At 39.0% G+C, this 15,559-nt stretch overlaps 1 protein-coding gene across 2 annotated transcripts in view; it reads left to right on the top strand.

Moving 5' to 3' along the window:
* Window positions 1-15,559, top strand: part of TRANK1 (tetratricopeptide repeat and ankyrin repeat containing 1) — a 281,007-nt gene that overhangs the window by 178,945 nt on the left and 86,503 nt on the right. For both annotated transcript variants that reach the window (XM_075826966.1, XM_075826965.1), the window contains 2 exons: window positions 4,859-5,110; window positions 7,758-7,931. In XM_075826966.1, the coding sequence (XP_075683081.1) occupies window positions 4,859-5,110; window positions 7,758-7,931 (426 nt within the window). The remainder of the gene's footprint in view (window positions 1-4,858; window positions 5,111-7,757; window positions 7,932-15,559) is intronic.

The raw sequence follows: 15,559 nt of genomic DNA, 5'->3' as shown, positions 1-15,559 counted from the left end.
CCGCTAAAAAAGCGGAAACCTTACGGAACATATACAAACGGAAGCCATTTGCAACTGAAGCGTTACCATTGCAATCAATGGTAATACAAACGAAAGCTGTGGTTTCCGTTTGCCTTTCCGTTCATGGGTTCCTCTGGCGGAAAGGTCTAGTGGAACCCATGAATGCAAGGGTGACGCTGATGTGAACAGCCCTTAGATAAATCGAATGTGTTTTTTCCAAATAAAACTTTATTTTGCACACACATTTATTGCTATAACTTTAGATGAGCAGTATTTTATATAACACATCAATTTGTCTAAAAATTTCAATCCTATAGGCATCCACTGTACATTTTATAAGGGTGTGTCTCAGGGAGCAGGCGATAGACAGACAGCAAGCTCATCGCTGCCACTACAGATTTTTCAGGTTTTGCCTCCCCTTATAGCTATGACTAAAAATCACACTAGACTGATCTGAACCTCGCTGGTCAGCCATAGTACAATAAATGAATGTATGCTGCACCATATCTCAAGAGGAATATCTATGCAGCTGAATCGATAGAGGACAGTCCCAAAACTCCTGCAATTCTAGACATAGCTTTCATAAAACACTTCAAGACATTATGTGATTACAGTATTACCAGCTCCTAGCAATAGTATTATCCTTTGCATTAAAACTGTAAAACTTTGTCAGTTTGGGCTATTGCTAGAATCTCAAAACACCAGGAGCATCATTTTTGCAAATCTGAGTGCTGCACTTAGTGACACAATTTTTTTTTTTAGCCCTGTATGTGAACAAATAATAAGCCATACAGTGACTGTATAATACTGCCGTACACTGACCAAATATTACCGCCATACAGTGTCTTAATAATAGCATTATACAGTCTCTGTATAATACAGCTATAGTCCGACAAAATAATATCACCATACAGTGACGGAATACTACCCATCAGTGGTCAAGTGATTCCATTCCAGGCGGTCTATATGGCATCACTGACAAAGTATGCACTTCAGGCCAGGATACGTAATGTGAAAAGCTTCTCTTCAGTCGTTTTAAATATAGCATACAGTATACAATTCACAACATCTCATGAATGGTATTCACCCGTAGTGCCTAACTTCCTAATCCATGGGGGTCTAAAAGTTTTTTTTATCCCATGGGAAAACATATCCAAACAGAGACTCCACGAGGAGATAGATCCAGCATCTCCATTTGGTATCTATATTTGTCCATGGGATAACAAAGTTTTAAACCCCATGGATTAAGAACTTGAGCACTAAGGTTAAATACTGTTCATGGGATTTTGTGTATTGTATATGCTATATTTCAAATGACTAAACTAAAGAGAAACTTTCTGCATTCCGTATACTGGCCTAAAGTGCGTTCTTTTTGAATGATTGTTATTATGGAGGAATGAGAAAATCCTCAACTGGAACGTTCACCATAGTTGCCCTAAAATATATTTTGGTCAAAATTAAGCATTAATTGGACTACATTGCATCCCCACAATGCAGAACGGAAAAAAGACTACAGTACTGTTAAGGCGCAGCGAAAAGTACAATAAATAATAATCCAATGACTCACGCTTGACGTTCTGTGATTGTAGTCCTTCACTTTCCTTTTTGATCTGAACTTAACCATCATAGAAGCACTTTGCACACAAATGTTTTGTAATGTGTATTTATTAAAAAAAATTGCTCTATCCCTCTCTGTTGTTGCTCGTTTATACTTTTTGATTGGTGGGAAGGAGAGGAGAGCAGTGGGGCCACAAGGGTCAATATCCCGATTTGGTAAAGAAAGCAGCACTGTTGTCAGGCGATCAGGTAGGGTGCAAAAAAGCTTCGATAGGACACGTGACCAGTGTCCCCAATTCCAATAGATACAATTGAAAAAATTCCAGGCAGCACTTCTCATAGATAGTGAAAAAGTAGAAAGTATGACGACAGTGCTGCTTTCTTTACCAAATATATATATATATATATATATATATATATATATATATATATACACACATATACTAGTTCTTAATGAATTACAATATCATCAAAAAAATAAATTTATTTCAGTAATTTAATTGAAAAAATGACTCATATATTCTATAGATTCATTACATACACACTGATCTATTTCAGCATTTTTTTTCTCTTAATGTTGTTGATTATGGTAAGAGTTAGGGTATGTGCACACGATGAGAGGCTTTTACGTGTGAAAAGACAAGACTGTTTTCAGAAGAAAACAGCTGCCTTGTTTCAGCCGTAAAAGCTCCTCCTCGTATTATGCGAGGCGTCTGTGACGCTCGTAAATCTTGAGCTGCTCTTCATTGAGTTCAATGAGAACGGCTCAAATTACGTTGCAAAGAAGTGTCCTGCACTTCTTTGCTGAGGCAGTCAACTTACGCGTCGTCGTTTGACAGCTGTCAAACGACGACGCGTAAATTACAGGTCGTCTGCACAGTACGTCGGCAAACCCATTCAAATGGATGGGCAGATGTTTGCTGACGTATTGTAGCCCTATTTTCAGGCGTAAATCGAGACATAATACGCCTGATTTACGCCTGAAAATAGGTCGTGTGAACCCAGCCTAAGACATAATAGCATAACATATTGACCCTGCTCATCAATAAGTGCAGTTTGCAAACGGAAAGTGACCGAGTCTTTTACCGCTATAGAGACCTCGCACTTCTTACCCGTGTCTGGAGCCGAGAAAATATGCGGGAGCTTTGACTTAAAGCCTATGAGTATCATCTTTGTTAAGATGCGTTTCTTGAATACATAAAACATCTGACTGTGAAAGCAGAGCTTCAGACCACAATCTTGAGCGTTTGAATAGGGAATTCAATCCCTTAACATTATGTGATACAATCTTAAAGACCATTGTCAAAATATGAGAATTGCGTAGACATGTCTAAACAGTCAACCGTCAGGAAAAGGAGAGTCTCCACAGTAGCAACAGTGCAAGGTTCATGCATAGGGTAGTAACTGTTCCTAGAAGCAAGACTTAACCCAGCCTTAATGAAATCCAAAATTTTGTCTCTCAGAAAATTATAATATTATATAAGCCCGATTTCAAAAATAATTTTTAATACCGAAATGTTGGTCTACTGAAAAGTATGTCCAGTATATGCCCTCAATACTTGGTCAGGGCTCCTTTTGCATGAATTACTGCATCAGTGCGGCGTGGCATGGAGGCGATCAGCCTGTGGCACTGCTGAGGTGTTATGGAAGCCCAGGTTACTATGATAGCGGCCTTCAGCTCATCTGCATTGTTGGGTCGGGTGTCTCTCATCTTCCTCTTAACAATGCCCCATAGATTCTCTATGTGGTTCAGGTCAGGCGAGTTTGCTGGCCAATCAAGCGCAGTGATACTGTGGTTATTAAACCAGGTATTGGCACTTTTGGCAGTGTGGGCAGGTGCCAAGTCCTGCTGGAAAATTAAATCAGCATCTCCATAAAGCTAGTCAGCAGGGGGAAGCATGCCACGCCGCATTGATGCAGTAATTCATGCAAAAGGAGCCCTGACCAAGTATTGAGCGCATATACTGTACATACTTTTCAGTAGGCCAACATTTCGGTATTAAAAATCATTTTTGAAATTGGTCTTCTATAATCTAATTTCCAGAGACACAAAATTTTGGGTTTTCATTATTTGTTCACCATAATCATTAACATTAAAAGAAAACAATGCTGGAAATTGATCACTCTGTGTGTAATGAATCTATACAATATGAGTTTCACTTTTTGAATTGAATTACTGAAATAAATTAACTTTTTGATGATATTCTAATTAAATGAGAAGGACTAGTGTGTGTGTGTGTATGTATGTATGTATATGTATATATATATATATATATATATATATATATATATATATACACAGATACAGGGTGGGCCATTTATATGGATACACCTAAATAAAATGGGAATGGTTGGTGATATTAACTTCCTGTTTGTGGCACATTAGTATATGGGAGGGGGGAAACTTTTCAAGCTGGGGGTTGACCATGGCGGCCATTTTGAAGTCGGCCATTTTGTATCCAACTTTAGTTTTTTCAATGGGAAGAGGGTCATGTGACACATCAAACTTATCGACAATTTCACAAGAAAAACAATGGTGTGCTTGGTTTTAACGTTACTTTATTCTTTCATGAGTTATTTATGTCATTATGGGTGTCAGGTCCGAGCATTCCTAGATGAACAGTTTCCTGGAAAGTGGATTGGTCGTCGTGGGTCAGTTGAATGGCCCCCTAGGTCTCCCGATCTGACCCCCTTAGACTTTTATCTTTGGGGTCATCTGAAGGCAATTGTCTATGCTGTGAAGATACGAGATATGCAGCAACTGAAACTACGGATACTGGAAGCCTGTGCTAGCATTTCTTCTGTGGTGTTGCTATCAGTGTGTGAAGAGTAGAAGAGGGTTGCATTGACAATCCAACACAATGGGCAGCACTTTGAACACATTTTATAAGTGGTCATAAACTTGTAAATAACTCATGAAAGAATAAAGTAACGTTAAAACCAAGCACACCATTGTTTTTCTTGTGAAATTCTCGATAAGTTTGATGTGTCACATGACCCTCTTCCCATTGAAAAAACTAAAGTTGGATACAAAATGGCCAACTTCAAAATGGCCGCCATGGTCAACACCCAGCTTGAAAAGTTTCCCCCCTCCCATATACTAATGTGCCACAAACAGGAAGTTAATATCACCAACCATTCCCATTTTATTTAGGTGTATCCATATAAATGGCCCACCCTGTATATTATATAGAAATAATGTGTTTGTGGTGGAACAACTCCTTTAAAAAACACAACTTGTTCACATAAAAAGTGCCTGCCTATGATCAGTTTGCATATAATGATTTCTTAATTCTTATAGAGATTCCATCTGACATAAAATGTGACATCCCAGACTCCGTTGCTGAACGCCTCATCACACAGTTAACACAGGAACAAAGGTGGCAAGAGGTTTTACTCCTGCTGACTAGAAATGCTAGTGGGGAATCTGCTCAAGAAGGAATAATTCAACGATGCCCTCTTCCTAATATCAACATTTGCCATGTAATAAACAATCTTAGTCCCAAAATGATGTTTCGTTTGCAACTAATCAAATTACTTTTAGAACAGGAAGGTAAATTTCTATACTTACTTTGGTTTGTTTTTTCCTTTAGTGTTTGTTTGTTTGTTTTTAAATAATTTTATGTCTTTATTCCAAGAACTTGCGATCAGATTTTTACTTTTGGTTAAATTCAAAACTTTATTTTCTGGGGGAGTGTTGTTGTTGTGGCGGGACTGAGATGAATAAAATGCTTTTCTACTAATATTTTTACATCATTATGCTGGAGCATTGTCCTGTTTATACTACTTCAAATAGGTGGGTTTCAGTGATTTTCTTGCCTGTTTTTTATAGAGCACAAATGAGTTGTGGATTGCACCTGTACAAGATAAATGGCTACTTTTTTGTACCAGCCTTTTGTTTTTCTCTTCAATTATGGCTGTACGACCCGGTCACTCAAATCCCTTCCCCCCACGTACTTATTGCATTTTGACACGCTCACTGGCTTGTGCTTGTCGGATGATGTCCCTCTTTCCCTCACTGCCGCTGTTGCTTACGGAGTGTATTGTGCTAAGCACATAAACATCATTGTGGTGCCTGTACTTGACCGCCAACAATTCCTCACATGCATAAGCAGATGACTCCCCCTTTTCCATTCGATTTCATACTAATTGCTATGGAAAACCAACTCCGCTGTACACTTGAATAAAAAATTATTGGGGTACAGGTGGTGCCCCTTGTATAGCAAAGGCTGCATTATCCGCCACACTATTTTGCTGCTGGTCGAAAGATCATCAAGGCACCCTTGAGGATAAATTGATCAGTCCCGCTCTTCATAAATTCTGAAGGAGGTGGTGTATCCTTTCCCATTTTCGCATAGCTTGTCCATATCTTGCCCTTTTGGAAGGCGGATATTGGTGAAAGGAAAGCCTTCTGTGGAAGCTTGGGAGCTATTGGTCTACACTGACATTCTGCTCTAGTATATATATCATTTTAGAAAAGATTAATTTTAACCACTTCCCGCTGCAGCCATTTTTCAGATTTAAGTGTTTTCCTCTCCACCATAACTTTTTTTGTTTTTCCTTCGATATAGTCCTATGAGGGCTTGATTTTTGCGGGGTGAGTTGTAGTTATTCATGGCACCATTTATTGTACCATATCATGTACTACGAAATGGGCGAAAAATTATTTGTGGGTTAGAAAATTAAGCGATTCCTCCATTGTTTTTCGCGCTTCGTTTTTACCGCATTCACCGTACAATTAAAACAACATTTTAACTGTATTCTATTGGTCAATACGATTCAGGCGATACCAAATTTATATATTTTTTTTTTATATGTTTTAATACTTCTACAAGGAAAAAACTAAGTAAAAAATAAAATGTATTTTGTGTCACAAAATTCTGGGAGCCATAACTTTTTTTTTTTTTTTTTCCGTCGTTTGAGCGTCATGAGGGCATTTTTTTGGCGGGACAAGCTGTAGTTTTTAATAGTACCGTTTTGGGGTACATGCGAGGTTTTGTTCATTTTTATTCCATTTTATGTGAGAGATAAGGTGAATAAAGAACAGCGATTCTGGCGGCTTACTTTTTTTTTTTCTTCTTTTACGGTGTCACCGTGCGGGTTAAATAATGATATATTGTAATAGTTCAGCCTTCTACGGGTGTGGCGATGCCAATTATGTTTGTATATTTCATTTTTTTACAATGGTTTAGGGGGAAATGGGAAAAGGTTTTTTTTTGTTTTTTTAACATTTAATATATTTTTTTGTACATGAAAAATCTAACTGAATTTTACTTTTTTTATTAGTCCCCCTAGGGGACTTGAACCAGTGATCGTTGGATCGCTTGCATTATGTACCTCAATACTAATGTATTGTAGTATTTCGTCTTTCTGCCAGGTTTCTATTAAGCCCTGAAGGGGAAAATGCTTAATAGGAGCACAAAGATGGCAGACCTTGGGACCTTCATTAGGCCCTCAGGCTGCCATAACAACAATCCGCACCCCGCACTCGTGTCACTGGGGAGCGATGGGCTGTTAGAGGGGGTCGCCCCCTCTCTCTAACGATTTAAATGCTGCGTTCGTTATTGACAGTGGCATTTAAAGGGCGCGATCCCTCTCGTTACAGTGAAGTGTCGGCTGTAACATTCAGCCGACACCCGCGTTGTATGGAGCGGGCTCAGGCCGTGAGCCCGCTCCATACTTCCCCTACCTGGCTATGACGTAACTGTATGTAATATGTCAGGAATGGGTAAAAAATGTATAAGTCGACCTTAATTTGAATAATCGGTCACGGTTTGGATCGTCACTGGGGGCGGTTTATGAATTGTCACTAAAGTGTAGAAACCGCATTAGCTATTTATAACCGTTTCTATCCTACCATATCGTTTTTTTCTATAAAAACTGTTTTAGGAAAGTGTTTACATGGGGAATGCTTTTGTCGTTTTTTCTCAGTGGTGTCGATTATAGGGCAGGAGTAGTTTTACAACAGCTGGCGTGCCACAGGTTGCTGAACCCTCATATAGGGCATCCTGTAGTTTTAAATAATGCACCAAAAATTGCATATGTGAACCTGTTATATGGAGTCACATATTATGTTTCTTGTAATACAGTAGTAGGAATCAAATCTTGCAAACATTTGCATGCTTCAATTGTTTTTTTTAAATAAATATATATATATATATATATATATTTTATTTTTTTTTTATTTTTTTTTACCATAGTGTCTCCTAATGGCATTGGAGCCAACTTGAAACACCCAATCCAGGCATGCTTGAAGAAAAGGGATTTTGCTTTGGCTAATTTGTTACTCTCAAATGGTGGAGATCCAAAGAGTTTATCGATCACAGAAGGGGACACACCTCTGCATGCTGCAGTTTCTATTGCCCTAAATAAAGGTGAGCCCATGAAATGTAGCATCATATTGTGTATAAGTAGGTAGGTAGACAAGGCATATATACAGTGGGGACATATAGCCTGCTCAGCTTCACAGCGGCTCGGTTGGGGGGGGGGGGGATGGGTCCCAATTTGGCCACTGACTGTTTAAAACAAATATTCTTCTTCTTGCATGTCGATCCACCGCTCTCACTCTACATGGGTCTCTAATAGATTACACAGACACTTCATCATCCCAGTCAACCAATCACTGAGCCAATATCCATAGGATATGTCATAAATGTCAGATAGGTGCGGGTCCTAGAGGTGGGACCCGCATCTATCTCTAGAACGGCCACCTAAACCCCATTCTACCTTTTTCTGCTCCCTCTGCCTCCTCGGCCACTTCTTGACTATATGGTCGGGAGTTCTGAAAATCGTTAAGCCTTGCTGTTTCCATTACTCCCATAGTAGTGAATGGTCGTTAGGGAAGCATGGTCGGAATTCATTTGTTACTGCTGCGACACAGAGCGACAGAACAGGGTTTAGGGAACCCCGTTCTAGATATAGGTGAGGGTCCCAGAGGTCGGACCCGCATTTATGACATACATTGTGGATATCAGAAAAAAGGAGATTTTTGAAGCAGCACTAGTCCCGAGTATGGTGCGGTGCACGCTGTCAAGCCAGGCAAACCAACTCCAGCACGATGTATATCCAAAGAAGTAGTAGGACAACAGCACACGTCTTCAAATCATCAAAGTGGTTTTATTGTCAAGACATCCACAAACGACAAGCAACGTTTCGACCCATAGTGAGTGAAGGGTCTTTGTCAAGCCTAACATTATGTCTAAAAACATCGTTATAAATGGGTGAATACAAATGATCACATGGCCCATTCCAACCAGTGAACATCGTGAATCTGGTCTCCCAGGTGAAGCATACATTAGTCTTAATGACATACATCAAATAGTTATATAATCTTCAAAAACGTGCAAAACTACAATGTGTAATACATCTTTAATACATCATCATCAATAATATATCAATCATTGTTATTACAATAGAAAAGTGAAGGAGGAAAGTTCACCACACTCCAGGTTCCAGCTACGATCACAGAGCTCTACTGTGCATGCTCAGCAATCAATCATCTCTGCTGTGCAAAAACAGACCAGCATTCGATCCAAAATAGTGATCAAAGTATGTATAAATGTAAGACATCCTCAGTCATAACAGGAATCCATCATATTGCAGCTCCATATCTGTATATTTTGAGGCAAAATTAATTCAATAATTAAAAACGTCTTCACTCTGTATAAGTCACATGTGAACAGGGCAGACGGAGGGAGAAGGGATCAGGTTCATATTACTTCATGATATCAATCACTAGAAGTTAAATATAAGACATCCTCAGTCATAACAAGAATCCATCATACTGCAGCTCCATATCTGTATATTTTGAGGCAAAAATAATTCAATAATTAAAAACGCCTTCACTCTGTTTAAGTCACATGTGAACAGGGCAGACGGAGGGAGAAGGGATCAGGTTCATATTACTACATGATATCAATCCCTAGGAGTTAATGTCATCAAATACTATTTAGTGTTAAACCGCCTACATAAATCGGATCACCGAAGTGATTCAAAAACTTTCTAGGGAATGCTTGTAACTTCTGTCCGACAAATCATGTTGGACAATAATACCGCACAAAACACGAGATTTATATAATGATGATAAAAAAGCCTTCATTCCGTGATGTGAAGTCACATGTGAACAGGGCAGACAGAAGAAGAAGGGATCAGGTTCATATTACTACATGATATCAATCACTAAAAGTTAGTGTCATCAAATACTCTTTAGTGTTAATTCGCCTACATAAATCGAATCACTCAAAGTGATTAAAAGACTTTCTAGGGAATGCTCGTAATATCTGTCCAACGAAACATGTCGGACACCTATATCGCACAGAACACGAGATTTATATTATGATGATAGAGCATCAACCATAGCCCACCCAATCAAAAAACCACTATACTCAAAAATATTGCATAAAAAATACAGATGGATGCCAACATGAAAGGAACCGCTATAACCTTCGTTCTGATCATAAATCCACTGGCGTGTGGTGAATAAACCTCCATCACGAACATGCTCAAATCTGTAAGAAATATTCCAAAAATATCAAGACCCTCAGGGATACAAGACGATGCAAAAAAATAGATGCTACACAATGTGTCAGAAATCACCCATCAAGTGTACAATATTAAAAAAATGTTAAAAACAGCAATGGGATTTCAGAGTCCAGGAATTATCTTGTATTCTAGATTCAAACCTTTGGGGTATAGGGAATCTAACTCAAAGATCCAACGTAATTCTTTCTTTTTCAATAGCTTCTGTCTATCCCCTCCCCTCCTGAGTATCGGGACACAATCTATTACCCTAAATCTCAATTGATTTAACTGATGATTCTTTTCAATAAAATGCCTTGGTAATGGAAGTTCCATCATTTTCTTTCTGATTGTACTTTTATGCTTATTAATTCTCAATTTAATAGGCATAGTTGTCTCTCCTATGTAAATCAATGAACAAGGACATGTAATCATATATACAACGAAATCTGAATTGCACGTAAATCTGTGTCTGATATTAAAGACCCTCCCCGTATGTGGATGCTGAAAACTATTCCCTTTCACAATATTATTGCAATTGCAGCAATTCAGACAGGGAAAATTACCATTTTTGGGGGGGCAAAGTAGCAATTGTGTATTTTTCTTTCTACTACCCACGTCTGACTTAACCAGTGTGTCTCTGATATTCTTAGTCCTCCGATATGACATAATAGGTGGTATTCTCAACGTGTCAATCTCATTATGTCCCTTGGACACTATAGGCCAATTCTTTCGCAGAATATTACCTATGCGACCACTCAAATTGCCAAAAGTTGATATAAATGGTATACGTTCAACTTGTACACCCTTAATATTGGATTCCAAACAATTGTCTAGTCTATCCTTATGTTTCTGTACAAGTTTCCTAGGATAACCTCTCTTCGTAAATTTATTACACATCTGAGTCAACCTAATTTGTTTCTGTGTAGTATCTGACACAATCCTATCTACCCTTAATAATTGACTCCATGGTAACGACTCAATCATGTGTCTAGGATGGTTACTACTATATAAAAGGAGATTATTTCTGTCTGTGGGTTTCACAAATAAATCTGTGGAAAATACTCCGTCTTTCCATTGTACCAAAGTGTCCAAAAATTGTAATTCTCGATCAGAACAAACCATGGTAAATTGAAGAGCTGGAATATGAGTGTTAAGTTCTAACAAAAACTGATCAAGACCCAACCTATCACCTTCCCATATGACAAAAATGTCATCAATAAATCTCCACCAGCAGCGGATGTGATCCATATGGGGGGAGGTGTAGACATACTCCTCCTCAAAGGTGGACATGAAGATGTTCGCATACGTTGGGGCCACGTTGGACCCCATCGCCGTCCCCCTTAGCTGTAAATAGAACTGGTCACCAAAGAGAAAATAATTCTTCCTTAGTACCAGCTCCAGCAGCTGGAGGATGAAGCGTCTACACCCTGGGTCACATCCGGTGCTGGCGAGACATTTCTCTATTGCCCTTAAACCTCTATTGTGTTCAATGCTAGTATATAAAGATACAATATCAAATGATACAAGTAATACAGGACCACTGGCCTCAATCAGTTGTAATTTATGTAAAAAATCTGTTGTATCTTTAATGTAAGACGAGGCCTTCAAAACATATTCTCTCAGGATTTTGTCAAGGAAGATTGCAATATTATTAAAAATTGAACCCCTCCCCGACACAATTGGTCTGCCTGGGGGGGCATGGAGATTTTTGTGAATCTTAGGTAGTGTATATAATATTGGAGTAATTGGTTCCTCCACCTTCAGAAACTTCCCCAATTGTTGGTCAATAATACCCTGTTCCACTGCAACATCAATAATACCTTTGATCTCTTTCAATAGCTCTAACTTGGGGTCTCTAGGTAACAATTGATATATCTCACTATCTGCCAATTGACTATAAATCTCTGACTCATATTTACTACTGTCCAAAATGACCGTGGCTCCACCTTTATCGGCCTGCTTTATAGTAATCTCCTTATTATTCATAAGTTCCTTTAAAGCCTTCCTTTCCTTATTTGTAAGATTCAAATTACTCCTTGTATCATGTGTAGTACTCTCTTTTAATGATTTAATCTCATCTAACACAATCTTTGAAAACGTATCAATAATCGGGCTAGAGGGAGGCATATATGTGCTAGTTGGTCTAAGACCCAATTTGCTAGACTGAAACATACAATCAGAATCACTTTTCTCACAGACAGTAACATTATCTTTAGAAAACATTACTTTAAGGTTCAGACGTCTAAAAAAACTTTTAAGATCAAGATCCAATTGGAACCAATCAACATCAGTATCAAGACAAAATGAAAGACCTTTCTGTAACACCTGAAGTTGGTCATTCGTGAGGTCTATAGATGAGATATTTACCACTATATTTTCGTTCTTGGAGGGTTCCTCCTCATTGGGGGTCTCGATCTCGAACGAAATCGGCCTCTTGCGTTGCCGTTGGTGTTTCCGTCCACCCCTCCTAGACCGTCCATACTTCCAAGTGGACCTTTGTCTAAAAAAGGTGCATGATTGGCGTCATCGGTTGAATCAGAATCACCGGTAGTGTATAACAGATTGCCACTCCCCAATTTCCTCGGTTTTCTCCGCCTCTGGGAAGGACCATATGAATTCATATTTTGCCAATTGTAGATTTTACCATTACGATAGTCCTCCAAATCACGATGCCATTTATCTCTTTTCGTTCTCTCTATCTCGGTCTTCACTCTATCCAAATTCATGGAGATTTTCTCCTTTAGAGAACCAAAGATTAGCTCATTGGAAGATTGGACAATTGATACTTCAACTTCCTTCAATTTATTTTCAATCAATGCAATTTCTGATTGTAGATATTCCACATTGAGAAGTATTAAATCAAAGGCATATTTATTAGATATGTGTTCAAACTTCGTGCAGAAGTACTCATTATTAGGAAACAGATTCGGGCGTAAATGTGATCTTAAGCCTCTGGGGATTCTCTGTGCCTTGTAGTACTCCAATAATGTAGATAGATGTAACTCCAGTGAAATTCACTTTTCTATTGTAATAACAATGATTGATATATTATTGATGATGATGTATTAAAGATGTATTACACATTGTAGTTTTGCACGTTTTTGAAGATTATATAACTATTTGATGTATGTCATTAAGACTAATGTATGCTTCACCTGGGAGACCAGATTCACGATGTTCACTGGTTGGAATGGGCCATGTGATCATTTGTATTCACCCATTTATAACGATGTTTTTAGACATAATGTTAGGCTTGACAAAGACCCTTCACTCACTATGGGTCGAAACGTTGCTTGTCGTTTGTGGATGTCTTGACAATAAAACCACTTTGATGATTTGAAGACGTGTGCTGTTGTCCTACTACTTCTTTGGATATACATTGTGGATATGTCATAAATACCTCTCGTGGGAAAACCCCTTCACTACCCTAGCCCACTAGGGATGTTACCCATCACTGCAGGAAAAATGAAGACTGGAAAAAATGTTTTTATACAATTGTTATTTTTTTAAATATGAGAGTTTGTACGTTAAGAGTATGTTGGTGGAAGGGTTAATATTGCAGAAACAGTTTGCCAGTGCTAGGTATCTGTAAATTAATTTAATATTTAAATAATTCATGCTACATTAGTTACATCCTATAGTCAAAGAGGAGCTATATCAAAGCACACTATAGGACGTCTCCCTACATTATGACCATCTGGTCACATAACCGTTAAGATTCCCACAAAGTAGAATTTTAGACTATTATTGTGTTCACTGAATGGCTCTACAAATTGTTGATTGAGGAACCACAACTTAGCATCGTAAACATTTGTGTGATGTGCCTGCCAATAAGCTGATGTGGGTGAGCTTCTTTCCCTTATTATAGCAGTAATAGTGAAAGAGGAGTGATTGGTTGTTGTTGTGGTTTTTATTTTGTTTAACCCCTACGCGCACAAGGACGCAACTGTACGTCCATGTGGCCAGTGTCTTAAGGCACAGGGACGTACAGTTACTGCGTGGTTCCCGGTGCACACTGTCGGCGACAGTGTGCACCGGGAACCGGGAGGCCAGCTGTCCCTGACAGCTGACACTCCACTGTATGCCGATCAGAGGCTTATTTCCGCTGATTCCGGCAATTAACCCCTTGATTGCGGTGATCGATTGCAATCACCGCATTCAGGGGTTTCTAGCTCATCGGCAGACCTCACAATGAAATCGTGAGGTTTGCGGATGGCTAGCATGGCGATCGGAGGCTAAGTAATGGCCTCCGTGTCTGCCATGTACGGAAGCCTATCAGGATCAGCCTCCTGATAGACTTCCTGTCAGAGTGACAGGACGTCACTGCCGTTCGCGCTGCACATTGTCGATGACAGTGTCTGTGACAGTGTCGGCGACAGTGTGCATCGAGAACCGGGAGGTCAGCTGTCCCTGACAGCTGACACTACACTAGTTGCCGATCAGCGGCTCATTGCCGCTGATTTCGGCAATTAACCAATTACATGCAGGGCTCGATTGCAATCTCCGCATGTAGGGGGTTTGTAGCACATCAGCAGCCCCCATGCAATTGTGGGGGCTGCTGATGCTTGTGATGGCAACCGGGGGCCAGACAACGGCCCCCGGGTCTGCAATGTATGCAAGCCTATGAGGATCAGCCTCTGCTGGTCCTCGTAGACTAACTGTCAGAGTGACTGTGACGTCACACTGACAGTTGGAATACTTTACACTACCTAGGTAGTGTAATGTATTCTAGCAGCGATCAGAGCTGCAGGTAAAAGAAGAAAGTGTCAAAAGTAAAGAAGAAAAAAAATGTATAAAAATGTTTTACAAAAGTGTAAAAATAAAAGTTTTTTTTTTCCTATAATAAGTCTCTTATTATAGGGAAAAAATGAAACCGTTAAAAAACAGTACACATATTTGGTATCACCGCGTTCGTAACGACCCAATCTATAAAACTATAATGTTATTTTTTCCGCACGGTGAAGGCCACAAAAAAAATAAACTAAAAACAATGCCAGAATCACTATTTTTTGGTCACCACCCCTCACAAAATATAGAATAAAAAGTGATCAAAAAGTCGCATGTACCTGAAAATAGTACCAATAAAAACTACAATCTGTCCCGCAAAAAACAAGCCCTTACACCGCTTTTTTGACTGAAAAATAAAAAAGTTACGGCTCTCAGAATATGGTGACAGAAAATAAATAATTTTATAAAGAAGTGATTTTATTGTGCAAACATTGCAAAACATAAAAAAACTATATACATGTGGTATCGTCGTAATCGTACCGACCCGCAGAATAAAGTAAAATTGTCATTTATAGCGCATTCTGAACGCCGTAAGAAATAAAGAATTTAAAACGCCAAAATCACTGTTTTTGGCCACCAAAGCTCTAAATAAAATGTAATAAAAAGTGATCAAAAATTTGCATCTACCAAAAAATGGTACCAATAAAAACTACAGCTCGTTCTGCCAAAAATAAGCCCTCACACCGCTCATTTC

Source organism: Rhinoderma darwinii, chromosome 5, assembly GCF_050947455.1.
Source record: "Rhinoderma darwinii isolate aRhiDar2 chromosome 5, aRhiDar2.hap1, whole genome shotgun sequence".
In the NCBI taxonomy this organism is placed as follows: domain Eukaryota; kingdom Metazoa; phylum Chordata; class Amphibia; order Anura; family Rhinodermatidae; genus Rhinoderma; species Rhinoderma darwinii.
The sequence above is the reverse complement of the archived record's forward strand: the minus strand, read 5'-3'. Positions and strand labels throughout refer to the sequence as shown.